General features: G+C 44.9%; 1 protein-coding gene across 2 annotated transcripts in view; it reads right to left on the bottom strand.

The window, feature by feature from the left end:
• Window positions 1–27,257, bottom strand: part of SMC6 (structural maintenance of chromosomes 6) — a 2,412,589-nt gene that overhangs the window by 1,372,211 nt on the left and 1,013,121 nt on the right. For both annotated transcript variants that reach the window (XM_069605927.1, XM_069605928.1), the window contains one exon: window positions 8,517–8,681. In XM_069605927.1, coding sequence (XP_069462028.1) covers window positions 8,517–8,681 — 165 coding nt within the window. The remainder of the gene's footprint in view (window positions 1–8,516; window positions 8,682–27,257) is intronic.

Here is a 27,257-nt window from a genome sequence, read left to right as displayed (position 1 = left end):
TCTTGGACTGTAAAGGCCTGGAGAAAGAGATCGACCCATGTGATTCACCTGTTCAAGGACCTATCTCACTACGAGGAGGAGTTTTGGTGGAACCGCTTAATGGAGGGAGAGAGAATGTACGAGAACATCGCAGTGACTCAATTCCTGCAGAACATTGACCTTACGAGAGCTTAGAAAAAGTCCATTTTGATCTTCACTTCTACTTTTCACTCTCTCTCTCCCTTCTTAGGAACTTTTAGGATCATAAATTGTCTTTCTTTCATGAAGGATGTAAGAATTTTTTGTAATAAAATGTGCACAAATTTTAAATAAAAATAAAAAATACAGTAAACGACACAATCAGAGGGGTGACAGATACCCTGAACTCTGCTTTCTTAACTTGTCTTACATAGCCCTTAGTCGCTGATTCCCCGGTGTCCCCTCAGACTGAGAAACCCACCTAAGATCGGGTTAGACTTTCAAAGATAGGCTAAGCTGAAGTTAAGTTATCAAAGTTTCGATAAATTTGCACATATGTTTCAGGAGGTTTGAATATGTGATTGGTTAACATTATTGCTATTCTGAAGTATTTAACTCTGTGAATATTGACACTATTCTCTTATTATATTGTGTGATAGTACTTACCTTTCTTGAATGCTACAATCCTTAGTGGTGACAGAGTGCAGTACAAATAGCTTTAACATTAACATGTGTAAGAGTTTCCTTGAACTAAGTGCATGCTCTGGTTTCTGTGCGTCTCGCTACAGCCCCTCCTCCCTCCTAGGCTAACCATGGCTGCTCATCCACAACTACCAAACCTTTGGGTAGTTCAGGCTAAACTCAAGGGGTGCAACCCAGTTAATCCAAGGTGGGTGGAATTTCTAAAGTCTTGTCACACACAGAACCCCATGACAATAAGCAAACTGTACCGTAGTCGCTATGGAGGGAAAGGTGCAAAAAGAAAATCTTTCCTAACATACCCTGACTAGAGAAATGACACGGTCACACAAAAACAAGCAGTGTTTGACCACGTAGAAAGGACACAGCGGTGTACATACATATCCATGATATCACACCCAGATTCTGGGGCACCAGGCAGAGCCGGTAAGGAGCTGCAATGTATCCCCAGGTGGTTGAAGATCTTCTTGATGCCAGATTAGCGTCTGGGAGGATTATCTGAGATGGGATTTCTGAGGGAGAGGGCAATCCATTAGAATCCTTTATTTTGAAGCTGCTGTCTCTTTTCGCACTAGATTCCTTTGTTATTAAACTGCTTGCATTCCAATTACACCAAAACAGATTTTTTTATTTCTTCATAAAAAAGAAATGTTAAGGCTTGTTTGTGGCTCTGATGTCGGAGGGCTTAGTTTTAATGGTATTTCTATTGAAACTTTTCTGAGATGGTATACTTTGGGTTTCTGGGTGAAAAACTGGGCATGGTGCCCTTAACCTCTGGAACATTTTGGTTGTTTAGTGTAATGAAATCAATCTTTCACCAAGGTACTCTTCCGCTGACTGCCTCATCTTCTGCTTACATAATACAATCTCGACATCTTATTTTCCTTCTATGGCCCAATTATGTTTTGGTCTTTAATCTCATGCAAGCAGTGTTCAAGTGACACATTGGCCCCAAAGTGAAACAGATTACATTACTCAATCATAGGGAGCCTAAGATTGCTCCACTGCCAAAATCTAAAATATGTTCCCATTACCAGAACACAGTAACATGACACCATCAGAACATTGAAATCAACAAAAATATTAACAATCCTTTTCATACAAGAACTCTGCAGCGCCTGCAACAAGCTGATGCTGATGAGTAAAAGGGCCAGATATTACTGATAGATCTTCCGATTTCAGCAGTCTTTCCTTATTATCCCCATTATTAATATGAATGTATCATTGGTAACCTTCACTCTCTTTCCAATCGGTCCCTCACCCAGATCTTCTGCAGCTCATCTTACCTCTTTTGAATCAGGTAGGTGTCAACAGTTCCTCCCGTGTGCTCAGGTTCCACATTCTGGCACAAACGCTTCGGTCGTTGGCCCTTACTGCTACAGTATCGGCGCAGTTCTGGGACCACTTGATTCACCCTTTCTGGGTCGTGACACTGTCTCCAGGTTCTTCCCAGGTACACAGCTCTGCTCCGTGCCTCCTTTGTCAGCTTTAAGGCAGCCCCTATGCTCTGGACGGGTCTGCATCTCCTGGCTTCTTCCTCAGCCCTGGTTTGAACTTCCTGAGCTCCAGTGACAAACTTCACTAGTCCTTCTCTTTATTAGACAACACTGGGTCCTCCCTAGCGTAGACACACACAGTCCTTTGTTTCTTTCACTTTAGTAATTGTGGCTCCTTGGTCCATATTCTACGACCCAGTGTGGTTGGCTGCCAACCACGGAGTACTCTGTGTGGTTCTTGCATTCTTCTTCACAGTGCAAATGGCCTGATGAGGTGGATTCTTGGGGATATTGCAGTAACAGATAGTAACTGGTTTGGAAAAATTAGAAGTGGGGTAATTTTTGGGAGTCAATCTCTTAGGCCTTGCGACCTCTTGAATGTTCAATATACAGGTGTCGCGTCGGTGTGAAAACAGATTCGGAGGAACCACTACCCCACCTCCGAGGTTTTGCAAAGTTTTTTGGGGGATTCACACAATGACTGCGCCACACTCATTCAGTTTCAGTTACAAATGTCTGTATTTTGTTGTGGAACAACTTCAATATATGTATAAATCATTGATCTCCCAAGGGCGAGCCCTTTTAGTGACACGTGTTTTGGGCCGAACTGAGCCTTTTTCAAAACAGGGCATATCTCATAGTCACATGATTTTTGTGTTCAAGGTGTGTCAAAGATGATGTTAGAAGTCACTTTCTTGTATAACTGAGTTTGAACCCCACCTGCAAAGTGCAGTGTTTCCTTCACTCGCATCGGCTTTCTGGTATTACAACCAAAGTAACTGGTTTGGAGTGACTTGAGTGGTTATCAGATATTCTTGTCAACTCCTCAAAGGGGTCTAGGGAGTTCCTGGATGGAAAGGAAGTCCTTGTCCTCAAGAGGAGTCTCTCTCCCTGTGAGGTCCACGACGATGCACTCAAAATGGGAAGCAGGTCTCATAGTATTGGGTTTCTGCAGCCCTGTAAATTCACAGGCTCTCGGGAGATGGCTCAATTCAAAGTTGGTCTTGGGACTGGTTGTTCCATCTAGCCAAAAGGAAGGAGTCCTCTTTGGAGCTCCTCTGTCGCACAGAAAACTGGGTCAGGACAGTAGTGGTCGCTTCACAGTGTTATAAATGGTCTGCAGGTGTCTCTGGTCGTAGTCTTCTTCGGTTACTTCAGCTTCCAGTAATCAACCTGCTTTTCACTCAAAAGCCTCACCTTTTATACAGTTACAGCACACACTCCTCTGCAATCTCTGTCAGCATTTTACAGAAAGGGGCGCTTAGCTGTTCAATCAGGAAAGCCAGACCCCCAGCGAGAACTTGTTCTATTTAGGCACTCTGGCAGGCAAAGGACAGGGGTTTGAAAACTCCCCCCACTTCTTACCTGCCCAGACACTCTTGAGCCTAGGCAGAGACACCCAATGGTTCCCGTCCAAGGCAAAAAGCACATACAGGCCTCCCCTTTATTAGAAGGACTAATAAAGAATAACCACGCTACCAATGGCTAAAAAAGAAGGGAGGGCACCAAGTTGGTAATTGGGTGCCCCTATTGTGCACTACAGCGGCTATGGAGAAGCCTGTGATATCAAAATTACACAATAGTTGGTAGAACACGTACACTGCCACCATCCACAACTAGGAGATTGTCTATGTGACTCAAAAGTCAGAGGAGCAGAGAGAAGGGGGAAACTGGGTATCCCTTTGACACTCCAACTAAGGTGGTGTGTGCCAATCTCTCAGACTATAAAGTTTTGGAAGAGATACTAAGTAAGAACAGTAGTTACTTGAGGATAATAAAAAGAATCTCAAAGGAGGACCCTAAGCGTCGCCAGCAACACTGCACATAAGGAGCTGTGTGCTGCCATTGTAAAATACAGATGCCTTCAAGAGCTGTGTAGCCGACAGGCTCTATAGCACAGGTAGAATATAAAGAATAGAGTTCCAAAAGACAGAGCCCACAAGAATGACTGAGTGGAAAAAGACTCCACTCATTCAGGATTAAAGAAAAAGGGCCAATCACGAGTTTGCCAGAATGCCAGCTGAGATACTGCCCAAGTATATTAGAGTTAGCGCCCACCGATCCGGCGGTATTAGCGCCGGATCACGGGTTGGGCGCTAACTGTTAATCCCCATTCCCCATTGGGTCCTTTGCGATAAATGCGCTGAAATTGAGTATTTTATGTGTGCAAATTTACCCCAGCTCAGAACTAGGGGTAAATAAACCAAATTCCTGTTACGGTAATAATAATAAATATAATAATAATAATACCATTAACGCCGCATTTAAGGGCTAACGCCCAACTCGTGATGAGGCCCAAAGGTCCAGAAGTCCAGCAAAAAGTGCTGGGGGCTGACTATGAGAGGGGATGAAGCCTAAAATTGAAAGATCTCCCTAACAGCCACAAGGAATGTAAGAAAAAGTTTTGAATCGAATGCTGCAACAATAAACTGGAGAGGTCAAGGACAGCCAGAACTGCTTAGAAAGTCCTTGTAAAAACTGCACAACAGTGTGAATAGTGCAAGTACCCCTTCACGGTTCCATTCTGTAGGCCCTGCTGGGCCAAGGGAAGCAGAAAATCAAGCGTAGAGGAGGTTGGGCAGATAAGAGTTCAAACCTCACACAGCTGAAAACCAAAGCCACCTGCAGGCATAGACATTCTTTGTGGCAGGCCTGTTGGCAGAAAGTAGTACATCAAGGACAGACAGATTTCACTCCTTATATTGCAACCTCCCTTCAGCCAAATATAAAGGTTGAGGCTTTTAAGGCTCTGATGGAAGACCTGCCCTCGAGTGGAAGAAAAAGTGTGTCACCAAGGATGACCAATGTACATGCCCAAAAGCTCTGGTACCACATCCTCCCAATCAAGAGCAATCAGCATCACTGTAACCCAAATTTCCAGTATCCTAAGAACCAGTTAAATGGCGGGACTCAGCAGGAGACAAAGATGCATGTGTTCGCAAGCATCAGCCAGGGACCACAGTGCGGCAGCAACCCCACCACTCCAGCCACCTATGCCTCTATTCTGGCTGGAGCAATGCCGCTGGGCTTATTTGCGCGAGGGAGCTTGAAAGAGGGAAAGTCGAAAGGGACATTGGGGGAGAGGAGCAAGCAATCTAATGGACTGCAGGGATGAAGGGAAATAAGGCATCCACGACTGGAAAACATTACTGGGTTCAAGGGTGCGGACCGACCAATAAACTCCACAACCGTACACACATTGCCTAATGGAAAGAAGCACAAGGTTTAAGGACAGTTTTTCTAAAGTCCACCTAAGTGCTTCGTTAAACTATACAAGAGGCAATACAGAAACTCCACTTGTCAGACTGTGAGAGAGAGTTTTGTTCCGTAAGCAAGGTTGAGAGGACCTTTATCTGGAACTGTGGGCGCCCTTTCACATCGTGTATGGTTAGTATGGACTGCTTTGTGTTGTGCTCAAATGGTTGGTGAAGGACCTGGGCCACAGGGTTAAGGGGGTGAGTGAGTGTGGGAGGTGCGTGTGGTGTGTTTTCTTGCTTTGCTTTATGTGTTTGGTTATGATGTCTAGGAAGGGTATGGCTTGCATGGTATTTTTTTCTGTTAGACTGAGTTTTCAAAACACTAGAGAATGTTATATAGATTGGCAGGATATTCTGCTACTGCCGGTGGGGTTATATCCCTGATGTTACATAGTGTTCCATAAGTTTTGTTTGGTTTTATGTGACAAAGGTAAAATCTGTTAATAAAGAGGTTTAAAAAAAATAAACTCCACTCTTAAAGACTGTACCGCCTGAGATATTTGGTAGCATGACGGAGCAGCCAGGCTTTTCTTAGGCGTGATAAAGGGCTGTAGATAGGTACAAAGAAATTGCAGAATGCAATATGGTCCAAAGAACCACTGACACACTTATGTATTGTAAAAATAATTGTTTATTTTATATACATATAGGCATAGATAAAACTTTGGCAAGTTAAGTACTATTTCATAGGTCAAACACAACTATAAAACAAGCAATACTATGGAATGCAAACCAAAATATATCCTTATTTAGAACAGCAATATGCAGTTCAAGGTGAGTAAAACCTAATGATACACATTTAGAGTGGCAATCAGCTATTCATGGGGAGTAACACCAAATGAGTACGGCTTTTAGAATACAATAAGTAATTCAAAGGTAACAGACCCAATTGGTCATATCCATCAGTGCTATTCAGTTTCAAGAATCACCTAGTTAGACCAACACTGTTACAAGTATACACCTTGCAACATATGTAACTTCTTCTGTTAGAATTGATACAGTTAAACTAGCATTACTTTTCAGAACACAGTTCAAAGGCAAGTACTGGATTTAGATAAGCGGGGCAGTCAGCTACTCATGTTTAAGAACTCAAGACAGTTTTAGAATGCCTTAAGCGGTTCAAGGTAAGCATAAACCAATGTTACAATTTTAGAAGAGCAGCAGCTATTCAAGTTAAGTAACCTTATTGATATAAAAACGAACACTATTTCTATTACAGGAATAGGCAGTTATAACAATGATACATTTAAGAAATGAGGAAAACAATTCGAAGTTAAGTAAGTACTCTTAAGACTATTTTAGAAATGCACTTAAGCAGTTTAGGCTAAGCAAAACCCAAAGGTACACTTTTAGAATGGCAACAGCTATTCAAAGCGAGTAAACCCTATTGGTAAGTTTTTATTCTCATTCCGTTTCAGACTAATAAAACAATACTTACTCAATTACTTTCTAGAAGAGATAAACACAATTCAGAGAGAAGTAAAGAACTCCTTATACTTTTCAGAGGGGCTACAAGCAACTCAAAAGGTAAGTAAGAACTTTTGGGACACTTTGCAACTTATTCTATTTAGGAATCAAAATTACACACCAACACATTTACAATAAAGAACATTTGTGATCTTTTCACGACAGAGGCTTATACTTTAGAACTCTTCCCTATTCTAGGGCATGCGTTATCTCAGAGGCAGAAGAGGGATACTAGTGATGTAGGAGCCAGCGGTAGGCAGGTCAGGATGGGGATCGGGTGCAGAAAAGTCAGAGTTCCATAGGATATCTCCTTCAGCAAGTAAGTACAGACTTCAAAGTTTGTAGAAAGTTTTCAGTCCAGAATCTTACTTTTACCCAGGAACCCACACACAACTTCTGCAAACACTTCCTGCAGTTTACAGAAAGGGGAGCGGGTGGCTGTCCAATAAGGACAGCCAGCTCCCTTGTAGAAACTGGTTCCTTCCAGGCACACCAGAAAGATTAAGGGCTGCAGGGTTTCGGACGCCTCCCTCACTTCTTGCCTTCACAAACACTCTGGAGCCTTGGTGGGAAACACAAAGGGTTCCCACTGAAGAGAAAACTTCCACCAGGATGTCCCCCACCTAGGACAGCGGAGGAAGACCAAGCAACAACAAGCACACTACAAATGGCAAACAAAGAAAGAAGCCACCATTCTAGCAGAATGGTGACCCTTCTGTGCATTACCGTGGCTGATTTGACAGTCTGCAAGTAATATTAACTAAAAATTCATTCAAGTAGATTCACTGCCAACAGCCATAAGAGTTAGCCTGTCGTTGTAACAAAAATGGTAACAGGTCAGTGAGTAAAGGGGATACCATGCATCTCCCCAGCACTCCACATAAGGTGGGGTGTGCTGATCTCACATCTAAATTTTAAAGGGGAGCATTTGGTGGGAGAGCTTTCGAGAATATGTGATTCAACTGGTTGTACCTTCAGTCAAATCACATAAATCTTCAAAGAAGGGTCAGATGCCGGGGACTTCAATGGCATCCAAGTAACTCCCTCATTGAGAAAGTTAACAAGTCGACAATCCTCTGTGTTGTGGGTCTGCCCTACGAAGTAAATGAATAACCTTATGGGGGCCCTCCCGACACCAAAATGTCCTCCTGCAATCCCCTGCAGAGCGTGAAGCCTGGCGTATTAGACATGACGCAGTCAGAAAATAGCAAGCGCTAAGTGGCATTCCTAAATAGCAAACTACTGTGCAGAAGAAAGGAACTGAGATAATGGGGGGCGCATCATGGTGGCCGAAAAAGTTTCATAGGACAGCTGGTGCTTGAGAAAATCCACCTAAGATCTGTGGGAGGAAGGAATCTATTAGAACCATGCATTTTACCCCAGAAGATCCACATCATAAAATGCCTGAGAGTACACCTGGTGTAGAGCATGGTTGAGGAGGTGCATCTTGATGTTGCGTACGGCTATGATTATACCTAGAGAAAGTGGTTCCCAAAATGTGGTGTGCCCATGTCTAATTTCAACTTAACATTCCAGGCCCTTTAATGTTTTTGTGAGCACCTAAGAATACAGTACAACATTTTCATTTCAAACATCACTATGGTACAGTTGGTTTGTAAAATAACTGGAAAAAACATACTTTAGTCTTGTGTGCTCCTCTTTAAATTTGTAGATCGCCTGTTGAAACTGATCCATCTGCTGTACAGTGGTGACCTCTTGATCTTGCAGGGTCTTTTGCTGTTCTTTCAAGTGAGACATTTTTCTAAGCCTCTCAATTTTCTCTGGTTCGGAAACCTGATCAACGCTGAAAATAAAAACAATAAAATAAAATGCTACAGAGATTCAGCTTAGTCAAACTGATAGGTTGCCATTAATATTATGTTGCTCTTCAATTTTACAAGAAAAAACATTCCAAGACTATAGATCAACCCCAGCACAAGACAGATGGGTTGAATCCAAGAACTATTGTATTAATTTACAAAAATAGAAAGATAAGAATACATTAAAAACGGTCAGAGTGACAATAATCTACATGATGTGGGAAGAACTTGTTTTCGGGGCATTTCTCAGTTGTCTGACAGTATTAACTTGCATAATTGATTCATTATTACTGGCTGCTCCATTGTGTGTAGGCCTTATGGCGACATTAAACCATGATCACTCCTGTGACCCTCCAGATGTTTTGGACTCCAACTCACATGATCCCTAGCCAGTAGAAAGGTGACGGATTATGGGAGTTGAAGTTCATATCATCTGCAGGGCCACAATTAGTGACTATGCGGTTGCAGTGACACAACAGATAGGCCAGTAATCTTTCTGTTGCTTCTATCTTCTTAGATTCATATGCTTTGCATAGGCCGACATCAAGTGGTTGTGATGAGTATTACATTATTTTGTTGGATTTCAGAAAAAAAGGGCATCTACAGGGCTTTCCTGGAACACTATCCCTGCTCTTGCTGCATGTACAGTGGAGATGATCCTTCATGCATCAAAGTCCTCAGATTGTTATTTTTCTGACCAGAGGTCGCATGAAGTATAGAGTGCACTGTGTGTGCTGCAACGTTTCATGAAAGCAAGGAAAATAAACCCTCCTTTATATATGTATTACGAAAAATTCTATGGGAAACATGACGATTTACATTGCTTACTAAGTGAGAATGTTTGGTTGAATTGTGTTGACAATAGCCAGAACTAAGGTATGGCAAGTAGCAGAGGGAAGACTAGGTGGACTCGCTGACAAAAAGTAACAGTATTGTCTTGTGTGTAGGATGATTCTAAATTGGATTATTTGTTCAAAAGTATTATAGTTGCGCCTCTTTCTCTTCTTATTTCTTTTTATATAGGTTTCATGACCTTATATTGTAAGAAGAACAAGTTACTTACCCCTGGTAACATTCTTTCGACTGGATGTTCCTCCCACATATTCCTCATCTTTGACATGTAATGTCCAGCTTCAGATTTATTTTTTCGGCAGAGGGCGCTGTGCGTTGGTGGTGTCGAGTCGATGTCCTGCAAAGACCTCAGTCCAGGGTGATTTCATCAAAGGGTATATAGCTCGCGCAGTGCCCGTTGGCATCAGTTCTGTTTTTCCCCTTCTCTTGAAGCAGTGATGCCCATAGTCCCGGCATGACAGTACTCAGCCTTGGTGGACGGAAACTGTAATAGCATGGGAAATTCTACAGAGGGGTAAATTGGGAGGGCGATGAGGAATATGTGGGAGGAACATCAAGTTGAAAGAACGTTACCAGAGGTAAATAACTTGTTCTTCAAATGGATTGTGTCCTCACATGTATTCCTTATCTTTGACAGACTCCTAAAGCAATATTATGATTGGAGGAGGGTGTAGAATTACAAATTAAACATTTTCAAGGGCAGAGCTGCTTTGCCAAATATACCATTCTGAGCATGGGAAGCGTGCAGACAGTAATGTTTTGTAAATGTGTGGATGGAAGTCCACGTTGCAGCCTCAAAGATGTTTCTAATTGGAACACGCCTTTGAAGGGCTGTAGATGTCCCTGGTGGAACGAGCTCTGAAACTTTCAGGAGGGTCTTTACCTGCTAGTATGCAGCATTCTGATATCGTGAGGGTGTAAGTGAATGGCCCCCAAAAATACAGTTACTTCTCCCATTGGAGTCAATGAAAACGCATCCCAGGAGGGAATGAGACCAAGACCAAGTGCTGGTGGTATCAAAGGTTTTATCTAAAATAGGGCAAGCAGAATCTACTCTGCTCACGCCGAGAGCACTCTGCAGAAAACATGTTACAATACAATTTTATACAAGAAAATCATCATCAAGGTGAGGGAAGGCCTAGTGGGCACACGAACAATTGGGATTGGTTCCAAAGAGTGGACACCTATAGGTGCTATAGGGTCGGCGGCACTTGATTGGCTTGAGGGCACATGATGAGACGATGATGTGTTCTGGGTCAATCAGTTAGCTGGGCTCATCAAGTTGGTATGCAGGAGCAGCAACTTGTAATGTTTCTTTTGTAAAAGAAGTAACCATTTGATATTTGCCCTTGCGGCCACACACTCCCATCCATTCACTACAATAATCTATTTGTCCGGTGAGCTCAAAAACGTATAGCTTAAACACTTATGAAAACATGGTTCAAAGGCGGGTTATTTATTACTGGCCATAGATTAAACGTCATCCATTAAATACTGCGCTTGACCTGTTTAGACTATTCAGGATATACTGTCTAAGGGGTAGAGCTCATGAGGTCACTATGGCCTGGAGTGTCCATCTGATAACAACAAAGAGGATTCCAATATACGGCTGGGATGGCAAGGTCACATTAGGAACATACCATCATGGGCATACATTTCATTGTGGGGGTCGGGGGGGTTAGTGATCAGATGTCCAAACATCATTAAATCTCTGCTAATCTACCTTGACACCATGAAGGGCAGAGGAGAATTGAAACCTCTTTGCGGTATGGTTCCTCGTTACACAAGGAAACAGGGCCTTCAAAACAGTGCTACATGCAGGCTTTTACACGTGGCTTCCTATATTGCATTCAGGTCATACTGGTTTAGAGTATACTATAATTACCGTCTGGCTAAACGCTCTCATCATAAAGAACTTATCAAGAAATTAAAACGCAGGCTTCAATCAATATTCATCTTGCATTAAAAGCAATTCATGGCTCAGGGGTCTGTGCGCGCAGCCTTAGCAGAGATTGTGGCTTGTTTAGAGTGATTAGCTGCTGTATTATGTTTACACGATATTGTACATATATTTATATTTGAATTTAGGAAAATGAGTTAGTTTAGTGCTGGTGTGTACAGTATTATACTGGTTAAGTATTATGTAATTGCAATCTATGCCTATGAGCATTCTTTGACCATGACCATGTTAATACACATCACACGTTCATAATTAAGCTTTAACATAAGAACTTCTAGTTACACATATGCATTATACTGTTCATTCTTATACACCTTGCCCCATTGTCATGATGCCAACCCCCGGGGAACCAGACCAGGTCCAGCAACCCCGGAAGCAGGCATCAAATTATTTTGAGCAAGCCCAAAAACCCCTGCTAGGGGCTGTTTGGATAAGGTCCTGGCGCCTATGGTGTCAGGCTCTTATGGAGAGTCAGTCCTGGCGCCACAGGCGCCAGGCTCAGAGTAGAACTTACCTGATGCAGACCATGCTGCAAGCTTACCTGATGCAGACCATGCTGCAGAGCTCCAAGCCAAATGAGGCTTGGAAGGGACTATTTTACCTAGGGACTATTTTTTACTCCGGTGGGGCTGGGGAGGAATACTCACCTGGGACTACTTTGGAGGCTATTAAACCACGCCCAAAGAGCAGCACACGCTTTGCGTTATTCTGCATCCAGCAGAGTAACGCTCACCGTGTCTGCAAACCTGCATCCAGTCTTCTGCCACGCCCGCCTCAAGTCTGCAGCTCCTAGAAAAAGGGAGGAACAGAAGGAGAAGAGGTTAGAATAAGAGCAAAATCTTCGATCCTTACCTGAATTCCGGATCCACCGCGCCTTCGAGCTGAAAGAAAGAAGCATTTTACGCACCGCCTCGCCTGCTGCAGCGCCGCGCTGAACTCACCGGCCTTCGCAGCATCCTCACGATCCACCGCATCCTTCTGCACGTTCCCGCCGCACTCTGGCACCTAAGGGGAACACAAGAACAGCAAAGGTGAGCCAAGGGAATAAACAGAGGCAATAGTATCTACCCCCATAGACTTACCCGATTACCGCCGGGGGTACTATTCCTCTTCACGGGTCGCGCACTGTCCATTGCTTCCTCGCCGTACCCCGGCCCCTAAGGGGAACAAAAGGACAACAAGGTGAGACGAAGGGACAAACAAAGGGAACTCTTCTCACCACAATAGACTTACCTAATTTTACCACCGGAGGCATTATTCCCCGCTCTTCATATTTTCTCTCCACACCTGAATAAGGGAGCAAGCCACAGGTTACATTCTGGCCTTATTTTATTGAACTGTGTAGGACAAGCCAAATCCTTACCTGAACTTCGTCAGCTACCACGAGGAACTCTTCGCTGGGGTCAAGCTGCAAACTGCAAGGAATCGGACAAGAGTGAATAGTCAGACATGTGAACTTTTTTGTTCTGGAACTCACCAATTCCTTCGAGCCAGTGAAGCAACTGGTTATCAACGCGCCCCTACGCTCAATGCAGGATGGAGAGCTCATCTTTTCAAACCATCAGGTGAGACTATAAGAGGGGACATCAAAGGTGATCTGTGGGGAGAACAGCGGGGGTAGGGGGATTTACACTCAACCCCACGGGTGGTTAATTCCCTTTCTCCCTTTACAGAAGAATATTCCTACGGGCCAAGCAAACGAAGCTAGGTGGGCCAGTCCAGTCCGTCATCTCGGCCCTACGCGTCACATTGGTGGAGACCGCAGCTATCAAGTTCAGATCGACGCCTCTGTGGGAGCCAGGTGAGCGTAACACCCATTACTAGGTTTACACAATCTTGCATGCAAAAGACACATTGATCATTCACACCTTAACGGGGAAACAGCCAAACAGATTCAAGGGTCACTCCTGACTGTCGACCCTGTCCTAAGGAATATAGGGATGGTGCATTTTATGGCTGGGGTCTGTTGGGTGTGGGGGTAGGTTTATAGAGACGGATGTCTTTCACACTGTCCCCTGCTCAGGGCTGTATCTGGGACAATGAAGTAAGACGGAGAGCAGAAGATACAGTGTAAAGTTTGTTGCATTCTCGCAGCTAGTCTCTCATGGGAACCGAACAACAGCAGAGAGGAGAAGGTGTGGGGGAAGGGGGGGGGGTAGCTTGCTCGCTGTACGTGCCTGGCTGGGAGAGCTGCAGGCCTGTGTTGGAACTTCACGACTGTCTTGCTGTTACAAAATGGAGTCAGTGGTTTACAAAATGGAGTCTTATTCACTCTGGTCTTGCACCGTTATACGGGGTGTCACAAGGGGGTCACAGTTCCTAAGGGTATTCCCGCACGAGCGCTCTGGGGCCCTGAACCCAAAGCAGCTGCGACTAGGCCTACCCATGAAGCGTAGGAATAAGGGAGGGGGGGTTCAAAATGCCCCCTCCTTCCACTCAAGGGTTATCCACCTAGACAAAATCTGTTTGGAAATAGCCTGACCTAGATTGTGTCCTGCGTAACTGAAAAAGTTGGTCATCAACTCTCAATTTGGACATTCTGGAGATGTAAAAGCTTAGCGCTCTCCTAGGGTCCAACCTATGGAGTCTTTCCTCTTCCTTCCAAGGATGAGGTGGAGGATAAAAGGAAGTCAAAACCATTTTCTGACTCAAATTCGAAACGACTTTTGGTAAAAAGGAGGGTTTGACCTTCAGAACAACCCTGTCCTTGTGGAAGACAGTAAAGGGTGGATTGCATGAAAGTGCCTGCAACTCGCTCACTGTGAGGGCCTTCAATAGTATTGTCTTAAAGGTTAACCTTAGCGGACGTGTGTGCAGAGGTTCAAATGGAGCACACATCAGGAATTTCAAAACTAGATTGAGATCCCAAAGTGGAACCTGGAAGGGAGATGGAGGGAACACATTAGTGAGCCCTTTTTGGAATTGAGTCACCAGTGGTATTTAGAAGTAGGAGCATTCCTCTGAAGAGCGCTTAAAGATTGATAGCGCTGCCAAATATCCTTTGATGGAACCTATCTGAAGGCCCAAATTAGCTAATGATAGAAGGAAAGAAAGGACATCTGGAGTTTTACACAGAAAAGGATCATCATTCTTTTCTTTGCACCAGTTGCAAAACTTATTTCAACGGCACAAAGATTTTGTTGCTGGCCTTCTGCAACACCTCCATCACGTCAACCGGGAGATCCCAATCCTTTTATCTCAGCCTTTCAGAAACAAAGCGTGAAGATTGAGAGTTTTGACCTCTGGATGGAGAACCTGACCCTCTTCTCCAGAGAGAAGGTCCTCTCTTTGTGGAAGACGAATTGGAGGACAGATGGACAGGCCAGAAGGTCCGGGTATGACGCCCTTCTGACCCAATCCGGAGCAATTAGGATCATGTGTTTCGCGGACCTTCTCAACCTCCTTATTACATGAGGAATGACGGGGACTGGAGAAAACGCGTACTGAAGTGGAAACTCCCAGTCCACCACAAACACGTCTCCTAGAGCTCCTCTTCGAGGAAATTCCCTGGAGCAGTACAGTTCACACTTTTTCCGGTTGACACCGGTCGCGAACAGATCCACTTGAGGAGTTACCCAAAGGGTGAAGATCGCTTGAAGGACTTCCTGAGCTAGTTCCCACTCGTGAGAAACTGTGCTCTGCCTGCTTGGAGCATCCGCCATGTGTTCTCCTCCCGGGCTAGATGAACTGCAGATAGGGAGATTCCTTCTTGAATTGCCCAGTATGAGAGCTGCATTGCATCTCTGCACAGTGGTAGTGACCCTACACCTCCTCGCTTGTTGAGATAGTGCATGGCCACTGTGTTTTCCGTCATTATCAGGACATTCTTTCCCCGGAAAGAGGGCAGGAAGGCCTTAGCGCTAGTCTGATTGCCCTTTGCTCCAAAAGATTGATGTGTAGACTCAAATGGAGACCAACAACCACTGATTGACAGATCTTTGGCATGGTCTCCCCACCCTGTGAGTGAGGAGTCTGTCACTATTGTAATCTCCGGCCATGGTTGCCAAAAAGGTTCTCCTGTTACTATTTATTTTCCTTGTGAATCCACCACAGAAGATCCTATGAGACTCTGAAGTCAGTCCGACATCTTTCCCAGAATTGGGACCACTGTGCTCAAGCCCATTGGAGGGATCTCATTCTCAGGCGGGCCTCTGGCACCAGAAAAATGCAGGCAGCCATGAGGCCGAGCAAGCTCGAAAAGAAAATCGGCCAGAACATTCTGGGTACTCTGAAATTTGGTAACCATCTGAACAATGTCTTGAGCCCTCACCTCAGGTGGTGAGCTCTTTCCCAAGTATGTGTTTAGTACAGCCCTGATGTACTGTAGCTTTTGGGAAGGGGTCATATCGGACGTCTGAGTGGCAGGTGACTGAGATGATCTAGAGATTGTTCGGGAGATCGTGCCCTGATCAGCCAATCATCCAGGTAGGGGTAGACGTGAATCCCCTCCTCTCTTGAGGCTTGCTGCCACAAACACCATTAACTTGGTGAAAACCCTCAGGCGGGGGTCAGCCCGAATGGCAGAACTCGAAACTGAAAATGAGAGCCGCCAACCGCGAACCTCAGGTATTATCTGTGCTCGAGATGGAATGGCACATGAAAATAAGCATCCTGAAGGTCCAATGACATCACCCAGTCCTGTACTTGGAGGGCAGGAAGGATCTAAAAAAGTGTGACCATCTTGAACTTGTCCTTCCTGAGCAACTTGTTGAAGTATTTTAAGTCCAAGTGGGTCTCAGTCCTCCATTCTTTTTGGGAAAAATAAAAAATGGGGAGTACGATCCCTTGTTCCTCTCAGCTACAGGTACAAGTTCTATAGCACCTCTCTCTAGCAGGGTTAAAATCTCCTGCACAAGGAGCAGAACCAGAATCCTCAGAGTGGTTCCCTGGTGGATTGTTCTAAGGTCTCCTTATAAAAGGAAGGCAACAACCGTGGGATATGGTTTCCAACGCCCAAGCATCCAAAGTAATGTCTCGCCATTCTTGCAGATGCTGAGACAGTCTGCCCCCCCCACTGGTGAACTGTGGCTCATGATCTCAGAGTGGTTTTGTGGCAGCTGTTTCAGAAGCCAATTGTAAGGAGGCTGCTGTTTGAGCTGGCTTTGCACCTCAACATTGTCCACCACGAGAAAACCTTCTTTGGCCCTTTTGACTGGCCATTCCTCTCGCCCTTCCAACTGAGCAGTAGCAACGAATTTCACTAGGATCAAGAGCTAACGCAGGAAAACAGAACTAAGGTCAACGGGCGCTGCGCTAGCTATATATACCTCACGATGACAATACCCTCGACGGAGGTCTTCGAGGGACATCGACTCGATGCCATCGACGCACAGTGCCCTCTGCTGAAAATATTGTCGAAGCAGCTGAAACTGGACATTGCATGTCAACGATGAGGAATACGTGGGAGGACACAATCCATTTGAAATAATGATTTCATACTATTGATGTTTCTTTTCTTTTTAAAGCTGTGTGAAAAGTTACATTTATCACTAACGCACAGATAAAATATATCTATTACTAAATAACTAAAATTGTGCTTTTCCTCAAGTGTATTGATTTTTTGTAACATGCCGTTTGTTCCACCTTCAACTGGTGTAGAGGGAAGGATGGGTGGGCACATCTGAATCTGAATATAAACACATACAATTAACAGAAAGACTATTACTGCTAGGTAATGTTGGTCTTCTTCAGCTTTTGGATCTGTTTCGATTCACAAGCCTTGCAAAGACTAGCATGCCGGCATAGACTGAAGATGGTGGGTGAACTGAAGCAACAGTAATGAGCAAATGCTTTAACACTGCCTCCCCCACTTGCACATAATTTCTTGCCTGAGTGTCAATATAATAGTGTTCAGTAATCATGTGTACTGAACTCCATGTTTCCGCTTTATACATTTCTTCAAGTGGTACATTAGAAAATAATGCCAGCATCGCTCCTGTGCTACGTGAAGAGTGAGTTCTGGGAGAAAAAGGAAGTGATTTTCTTAAGAGACTCCAACACTGTTGAATACATCTTATGATCCATCTGGCGACAATAGCCTTAAAGACATGGTCACCTTCCATTCTGAATGCCAGGAAACAAAGAATTTATCAGTTTTTCTTAGTGAATTTGTTTAAAAAAATTAGTACATGACTGCTCTGCGTACATCTAATGTATGAAAAGAAAGCTGGTAGCTCGATTGATAGGTTGATATGAAATGTATTACGTGTTCTTAAAACAACTTTGTGTTTGTGTACTGTGACAAAAGGCCCATTGATGGAGCTTGAAGCTCACTAATTTTTCAAATTAATGTAATGGTAACACGGAAAGCCACCTTATATGGGAGGTCTTTCAAGGAAGCTTTATGCATTGGTTCAAGAGGTGAACCCATGAGTTTGCATAGCACAAAATTAAGATCCCAACCTGGACGGATATTAGCTTTCGGTATGTATAGTTTAACTCCTTTCCTGAAGGCTTTGATAACCAAATTCACCACCAGGAGACTTTGCTTTGAGATGTTGTGTAAGCTGACAATGCATCTAGATTAAACTTCAAGGAATTAAATACCGGAACTGAGTCTAGTGTTGTGGAGCGGGATGATCGTCCCGGGGCCCCAAAAGGTTTTGTATGCAACAGAGACATAAGAGTATGATGTAGGGACTCCGAAAGTCCATAAATCCATAGGGGGGGGGGCGTTGATAGAAGCAGCCCCACAGCCAGCTTACTAGAAGCTTTCACATAGATTGTGCTGTCAGGGAGACGCCATCTTAGAAAATAGCAGCCATTTTGAAATCAAGGTCTAGCACCACCCTGCAGCCAGAGCAGCAGGCCCAGAATAGGGTACTCTTAGTCTCCTTTCCTCCATACTGCATGGGTGTCGCTTCCTAGGGACGGGAGACAACCTTTTTCACCAGAAAAACCTTCTTCCCCTTTAGAAGCGCATGTGGATGCGGCCCCGACAGCATGCGCTACCCTGACTGCGCCCACCGGCGCCACTCCTCAGTCCCCATTGACGCGTCAACAATATTTAACATTGCCTAATGACACCAGTATTATTAGGGGGGAGGATGGTGGGACGCATGGAGGAAAGGGGACTAAGGACTAAGAGTTTGTTAGTCACTACAGTGAGTAACTAGTAATTACTATTATGTCCAGTCCCCTTTCCCCCATACTGAATGGGCGATTACAACTGAATGTAGCCCCAGGGTGGAGAGGAGACCCTCATTAAGGAAACAAGTTCCTTAGAAGCGCCTGTCCGAAGGACACGTCTGACTTAGAGCCGGCGTCCAAACAGTAATGCTTACAGAAAGACGAAAAGGAGGCCCAAGTTGCCACCCTGCTTATGACTTGCCAAAGAATTTGCAGCTGGAATGCGATACCCGTGGCCTTGGCTCGGACCACGTGAGCGTGCATACTGGCTGGCAGCGGCTTGTGCTGTTCCTCATAGGCCTCTGTCCCAGACATGGCCTACACCCCAAACCCACAGTTTGAGGTACCAGGAAAATACTCGCCAAAGTACATGACGTATGAGGAACAATTGAACCAACAGAGGGCTGCACTGAGCCTATGCCCAGTGCCCATCAGAAGAGCAATACCTGTTGAAGTGCCTATAACCAGACAACCATGGGCGGCTCGGTATCCTCTGAGGCAACCGTACCAGCAGCTGGCCCGGAGTGAAGACTACTTACAGGCCGTCCCCGAAGAGACCCAAAGAGCCCTAATGGAGGGTAAATGGTGACGACATAAGAGCCTGGACAGTCGTACAGATGCACATAAACGACAAGCGAAAAGGATAACACGAACAACAATCGAAAGATGACGCACAAGGACGAAATGGAAAGAATAATGATGTAATGGATTTATAAGAAGAAACGATGTTCATACATAAAGAGTCGTAAGGAAACGTAGCTGTGAAGCAAGATGGAAGTATTCAACCAGCTAACGCTTGTAAATAGGCTTGGAACGCACAAAGCTAAGAAAACGGAACTGCTTGCAATGCTTAGTAGAAGAATAGAGCGGCATGCGCCAATTATATATCTACCTCAATGAAGCACAGTATACAAGTGTGACTCCATTTTGTAAAGCAGAATTAAGCCCATGCTACTAGGGGCTAACAAGGCCAAGATTCATATTCCAGCCAAAGCCAGAGGAACGAGCGGAATAGAAAGTCAGTAAGAAGCAGCTCATGCCTGGGAATTCGAGGTCAACCTAAGGAAGGGAGGAGAGCAGCAACCTCAGAGAATCGAAACTTCAGAGCATACCAGCCAGCCAGTGAATGTCGAGATAAAGAGGCCCCAGGCAGGTGGCGAGGCTACGGAAGAATCAAATACAGGAATAGCAGGAAAATTAAGCAGATTCACGGTGAACAGACACGTGACCAGCCAGGCGCAAAGAGGTACCAACGTCTGATGTCACCCAGAACCAAGGATGCCATAACCTTTCCAGATAAGAGGCTACAGTTTCGAGGCCATCCTCAGCCAACTAATTGACATATAGCCGTAAAAGTACTGATTGATGGAAAGGAAGCAGGGTGAATCTTGGGGCACAAGGCAACTGGGTGTCCATTCTGCATGTTGCTAATTAAAGTGGAGATTTATTTCTAGGGGTGTAACCCACCAAATCACAATGGACCAAATAATCTAGGGTCCTATAGCTTGTAGAACCAATAAGACGTCTTAGTTGTAGTGACGCCTATCATGAGTGATGTAGAGAGATGGGCGTAGATGCCCACCCGATAAGTTATCCAATCCTCACGCTCTGTTACCATATAGATATAGCACCTATACTTAAGTTACCTTTTCCAACCAATAGAATTGCATGACAAACTGAGTTTTACCCGTCAAATGATGACAAATTTTGCCTATAAGAATTGCTGTTTGAATGGATAATTTGGGAGTTGAAGCGCGACAGGCGATTGCAACACTGTCGATTTCCATTTGTTACCCCGTTTTTTGTACTTGTCATTAAACAGACTTCCCTTTGCCAAACTATTGAGTTGTCCTTATTGAATTGTGTCGGAGTAAGAGAATCCTGCACAACATCTCCCTCAAGGTGCAGCTATCTTGTCTTACAGGTACTCAAGGGTGAGCTCTGACCTATGGGCCCGTCAGAGGACGCTCCGCCCTCCTGTACACTTGGTAGCGATGAGGATGGTTTTGACCATCAATTATAGATTATTACTAAGACACCTATTGACCATCGACACAAAGTAACTCTAGGTCTTTGGCAATATCACAAGTCCTTCGCCATTCGGCCGAGTAGCCGGAGAAGCTTCCCGTGGACAAGGATAATGACTTGAGCATAATAAAGAAAATAAGTGGTTACCGGGGGGACGCCCGAGAGAAAATAAGTGGTTACCGAGGGACAGCCGAGAGAAAAAACAGAGGATACCAGGAAGGACAACTGAGATAAAAAAGTAAGAGGATTCGCCTTGTTCCTGCGCTTTAATATAGCGGTCAGAAGAAACGTGAACTCAGAGCCCACATAATAGGGGACGATTAGGCTACTGTGATGATTAAAGACGTCACAAAAGGGGTTTGTTTAAACTCCATGTCGGGGTATTGATTAGAAGGCAGGGATATGCGTGTCCAGCTGGTGTCCGTCTAGTCTGTCAAGTGTCTGTCGTGCATGTTCTGTTATATGTCAAATGTAAAGAACTGCATTGTTGATTGGTTGAAGTGAAGTTTGGGTTTTACGCGATTCTGTAACTAAGAGGAAATCGCCAATGGATTGATGTTCATGAGTAAACTGATGATATAGAATTTTGGCAGGAAATGATTGGATTGGTGCTTGCGTATGTGGTGCTCGCTCTTATTGTTGAAGTATTAAACGTGCATGAAAATATTGTTGCTAACGGAATTTAAGAATGGAGGAGATTACCCCACTTCCCCACTTATGTAAGCAGCTGTCCAAACATGTACACAAGCTTAAAAAAAATATAGCACCAAGTGGGTCAAGGGTACCGCCCACAAGATTTTTATGCCGTGGCCACAGAATGGGTCCCTATCCAAAGCCGTCTTACAACACATGACGACTTATCTGCATGCCACATACACAGGTAAAAAACTAGAGAAACGCCTCGCTGTTCTAGAACTGTGCAAAATGTTCAAACAGACGAAGGAGGAAGAACCACCTGCAGACTGGATATTAAACGTAAGCACGGAGGCAGGTGAGACGCCTACCGCGCCACCAGCCCCGTCTGAGCCAGAAATCGAGGGAAGTCAGTCAGAGGGACTTTACCCGCTAAGGGAGCTCAAGGCAGCCAAGGCATATAGCAACCCCGCGTACGAGTCACCTACGTACAGTAGTGACGAAATCAAGGGGAAGGATCAGGAAATTAATATTACCTCCACAGTCCCGAGGGACAAGGAGGGATGCGATGATGAAATAAAGGACCAGGCACAGATTGGTGCACCTCTCGATAAAGAGAGAGAATGAAAGAAGTGGAAAGGAAGTGAAGATAGAGCTGATGAGATAGCATTTGCAAAAGATTAATGGATTGGAAGACAGATATTATTGAAATTCGATGGAAAGGGAGGTGATGATGTGAGACCGAAATAGAAGTCTGATGAGATGCAAAGAAGGGAGAAAGAAAACGTGAAGGAAATAAGGGACGAAAATATAAAAAGGAAAGATAGGCTGAGGCGAGAACAGCTATATCGCGAAGAGCAAGAAAAACAGCTTGTTCGCAAACAGAAGGCAGCCTATGACCAGTACAGACAGAATCAGCAAAGTTTGAAAAAAGAGCAATGAGTATGTGAAAAAAGGATGAAGAGGCGAAAGGATGAGGAAGTTAGAAGGGTAAATGAACGTAGGAATGAAAGAAAAAGGGAAGAAGAAAGGACTAGAGAAGACGCAAGGAAGTCGATGAGGATATAGAACGTAAGCGTAGACAGAGGGCACAGAATCTCGAATAGTTGGAGCGGGAAGTTAAAAAACCCAATCCTGTTGTAGAATGGGAAGACAACGAAGAATTCTTTCCTGCTGACTCAGTACCAGGCACGAGTGGGGCGAATATTGATGATGACTTCGACACCAGAAGCATCGGGGAAACGATTCATAAAATATACGATGAAATGGGGCTGGAATAAATATCCCAAGGAGGAAGGGAAGACGAGCGCTTAGAAAGCACTCAACGGTATGGCACAGAGGATGTCACCCGAAGTAGTGGGAGCAGGGGACTGTCCCTGGATAGGCTAGAAATTATTAAGAATGACGAAGATGCAAGGAGTTGCGTGAACTGGGAACAATCAGCGTCTGACTCTGGTGGGGAGACGGAGGACAAGGCACACGAAGAAGGGAGACGGCGCGAGAAGCGGCTCCCAAGGGACAAAGGGGTACAATGGTCAGTCGCCAGTGAGTCTGCATCTAGGGCATCAGAGTCTGCTGCGCAACCTGGCCAACATGAAGGAACACCCCACAGTCAGAGGGGGGTGTCAGCACCTGCCTATGTAGACAGATTGAGGACATTGCCAGGTAGACAGCGATGCAGGAATGCTACTCCAGCAATAGACAGGAGAGCTATGGGGAAAGAGAAGGAGGACTGTGCATTCCAAATCCCGCTACTAGAAAAGGGGGAAGTAAGACCACAATATATTCCATGGCCACACATGGACAGAGAACCTGAAAAACAAGCTTCCAATGTTGACATCGGGGGCCAGGATGTGGATACACAAGTTGGAAAAAATGACAGGGGGTGTCACATTAGCTATAGGGGACATTAAGGGCCTCCTGATCGCCATACTTGGTGAGAGAGCAGACGATGTATAGAAACGAGCTGGGTACCCTGATCTAACCATAATTAATACTATGTTAAGAGTGGGTTTGCTACCATAGACTGATCAGGAGCCTGTTCTTCTCACTACCTGCGGAAACGCCAAGTCTTTTTGCAATTGCAATCATATAATGGAGCTGGGGATTGTACCCTGTACTTTCAATTTCCTAATCACACAACTGTATAAATTTCCTACTCAAGCACCCACAAGGAATAATTTTTACAGCCTTGGAAGAAGAGCGTTGTTGCTCGAAACACGTGTCGGCTGTTTTTTGATTTGCATTAAATAACGCTCAATGAGCCCTAATAATTGTGTTTGTGTGCGCAGTCTATGGTAGCAAACCCACTCTTAACATAGTCCTTGACGTGGCCACCTTGGCAGGGTGACCACAACTTGCTCCCATTTGCAGCCTCTTAACACACCTTATTTCCCCGTCAGGGCACCTAACCCCAACTGTCCACTCCTGCCAAAATCCTTCAATTTACGTAATTAATACTACCCATGACGGAGAGACATTTAATAATTGTAGAGCAGAGGTGTGGAAAGCGCTACGAGTGTTGTACCCAGACACTTCCGATATGGGAGCTATAATGACTCAGAAAATGAAGGTCAGAGGATCCGTTGATTTATATCCAGAAATTTCAAGACGCATGGGTACTCGAAACGCATCCATCTTGGACAAAATCTATCCCTGTATTCTACCATATATTGTGCCAAGGGTTGCCTGAACCGATGCAAAAACAGCTCAAGAAATTGGTAGGAGTAGAAGCTAAACCATGGGCCGAAATACAATTGACAATTGCACATTACTGTAGATTGTTGCAAGAAAAGAATCGAAAAAAGGAGGCAACTCGTAAGGGTGAGGAAGCGAAGCTGGTGCAAAAGAAACTCTCAAAGTATGCTCTCGAAGGAGCTATGCTGACTAGCCCAGCTGAACCGAACGTACAACAGGTGACTAACCCGTCGCAGAATAACCAGGGTAACGTGGGATTTTACCCGAGGGGAAGGGGATTCAGAGGAAGAAGATGGCAGAGTAATCAGGGAGGGTTTCAAAGTAATCTGGGAGGTGTCCAGAATAATCAAGGAGGCTTTCAAAAGATGCAGATGGGCAGTCCATATATGCGAAATGGACAGATGGCCCGACCACCGCCAGTGTTTTGGCTGTGTGGAATGACAGGACATGTGGCACGCTTGTGCAGAAGCCAAGGTGCGTGGCAAAATGGTCAAGGAATGGGAGCTGGCATGGCGAATCTGCCTGCTATCCCACAACAGGAAGTGCACAAAATCACACAGTGCAGCAGCAAGCACCAGGCTTGCAGCAAGGTGCTCAGCAAGGGGTTCAACCCTCGAACATGGGGAACCTGCCACAAGGGCAATCCCAACAGGCACCACCGCAAATGTTTCAGGGCACAAACTCCGGAACGGGAGGCAACCCTGGGAATGGAGAAAATACACAAGCATACAGTGGACCGAACTTATACATGAAATAGGACAGCTCGCTGGGAACCCTGATGTGTTCTATCCTATCAGTGACACCAGACCCTAACAGGGAACCAAGGGTAAAAGTCGACCTAGGGGGGAAAGAATATTCCTTCTTAGTTGACACGGGTGCAACACGCTCGTGCATACGAGAAGGCAAGTTTTCCTTGCAGTCAAGGCCAGGCCAGGCCAGGCCATAGATACTCAGTTTTACAGGAGCTCACACCAGAGTTCCCTTTACGGACAATCTCTCAGTCTCTGTAGGAATTTGTGAGATGAATGTACCTTTATATATTTACGTCAGACCCCAGTAAACATTTTGGGTCATGACTTAATGACAAAGTTGAATATGACTATCTCGTTCACAGAGGAGGGCATAGTATGCTCCACTCCAAGTATGCATTATTCGAACACGTGCAAAATGATCAGAGCATACTCGGGACGCATAGCCATGAGAGCTATACCATTAGAACCGGAAGTCTTCGCATATGGCGTGCGTGTGCTTATGACGGGATTGCCAGGCCTCGCAGATAGAACTATGAGAACCCCTGATGAGTTCCTATTCAGACCAAGAATACCTATGCATGAAGAAGAGGGACAAGTATTTCCCTTAACGATACATCGTGCAGCAGTGCGAGGGAAAGTAGCATTGGAAAAAGGTTACGATGATGAAGGCAGACAATTGTGCGGGATTATCGCCATTGAAGAAGGGTATTAAGTGACTGACGTCACCGATGACTATCTGTTCGAAGAACACCCTGACTTAGAAGAGACGAGGGTGGAAGTAAGTATCATATTCTGGGTCAAAATGATCAAACGAGAAGTGCCACAGAGAATGATGTTGGCGCTGATCCGTCCCGCATACTTTGATGACGACATGGCCCAAGTGCCTGTCTCAGTATGGACTACAGGACCCTATGACGTAGGTCTCCTGAAAGGGGTGGGAGAAGTGAAAATCAAATTGAAACCAGGAGCAATTTTACCAAGAGCACGACAATATCCCATGACCAGTGAAGCAGATGAAGGGATCGCGAAGACAATTTCCGCCATGATGGATCAGGGCATACTAGTGACGTCAGAATCACCCTGTAATACGGTGATTTACCACATCAAGAAATCAAAGGGAGGGTCGTGGCATTTAATCCAAGATTTAAGAGCATTAAACGATATTGTTGGAGCCGAGTTCTCTATAGTCCCTAATCTATCTACGATCTTGTGTAACATACCGATTGAGGCGAAATACTTCACAGTGATTGATTTGAAAAATGCTTTTTCCTCAATCCCGTTACACTGTGACTCAAGATCTGACGTCATTTACATTCAGACAAATGCGTCTGAAGAGCACGAGATTGCCACAGGGGTATTTTGAGTCCCTGTCCATTTTCAACAGAGTCCTGCAAATGGACCTAAGCAATATTGCAGTAGACAGTGTTGTTTTACAGTATGTGGATGACATTCTGATCTGCAGCACCACTGAGGAGCAGTGCAGGCACGATTCAGTCCAGCTACTGACCATACTGGCTGAGAAAGGATATAAGGTTGACAAAGAAAAGTCACAATACTGTCAACAAGAGGTGCTATACATAGGCCCGTTAATCTCACACAAGGGGAAAAAGGTCACCCCAGAAAGGGCTGAAGTTATCATGAACACGGCTAAGCCGCTCACGATAAAGCAAATGCAGAGCTTCCTAGGCCTGTACAATTATGTTAGAGCATGGGTCTTCGATTACAGCTCGTATACCAAGCCCTTGCTCCAGGCCCTAAAGAAGGACCAGGCGACAAAGGAAAAGATTGAATGGACTGAGGCAATAGAGAAGCGATTTGCAGAACTCAAGAGAGCGATTTGAACGGCCCCAGTTCTCGGGATTCCTAATTATGCAGAGGAATTCTACCTGTTCTCACACACGAATGGCAACGTTATGACGGCAGTACTTGCCCAAAGAACCTCGCTGGGGTACAAGCCCCTGGCATATTACAGTGGGAGCCTGGACCCAGTCATGAGAGGCCACTTCCCATGCGAACAAAGTTTAGCTGCCGCAGCGTTTGCCATCGAGAAGGCGACAACCATTGTAATGGGCTACTCCATTTCGTTATACGTCAAGCACTCATTATTTGCCATATTGGAGAAACCAAAAGGCACATCAACATCACAGAGGGCTTCTGCCTATGAATTGATAATATCTAATCCATCGATCAAAATAGTTCGATGTAAAACTGTAAACCCAGCTACGTTCATAACTGAGCCAGTCAATGAAGGAGAGCCGATACATGACTGTGCAAACTATGAAGAATTTTATGATGAAATCCCCAGGGTGAAGGAAAATGTCTTGGTGGGAGGTGAGATCGTTTTCATTGATGGTTCGTCAAGAATCGACAAAGAAGACGGACAAAGATACACAGGCGTGGCCGTGGTAAAACACATAGCAAATGGAGAATTTCGAGTGCTCATCAGTGCACGAATACCATCACATTATTCAGCACAGGCTGCAAAATTATTGGCGCTGATACTCGCCATT

Source organism: Ambystoma mexicanum, chromosome 4p, assembly GCF_040938575.1.
Source record: "Ambystoma mexicanum isolate Mex_15411 chromosome 4p, UKY_AmexF1_1, whole genome shotgun sequence".
In the NCBI taxonomy this organism is placed as follows: Eukaryota; Metazoa; Chordata; class Amphibia; order Caudata; family Ambystomatidae; genus Ambystoma; species Ambystoma mexicanum.
This window is presented reverse-complemented; position numbering and strand designations above follow the sequence as displayed.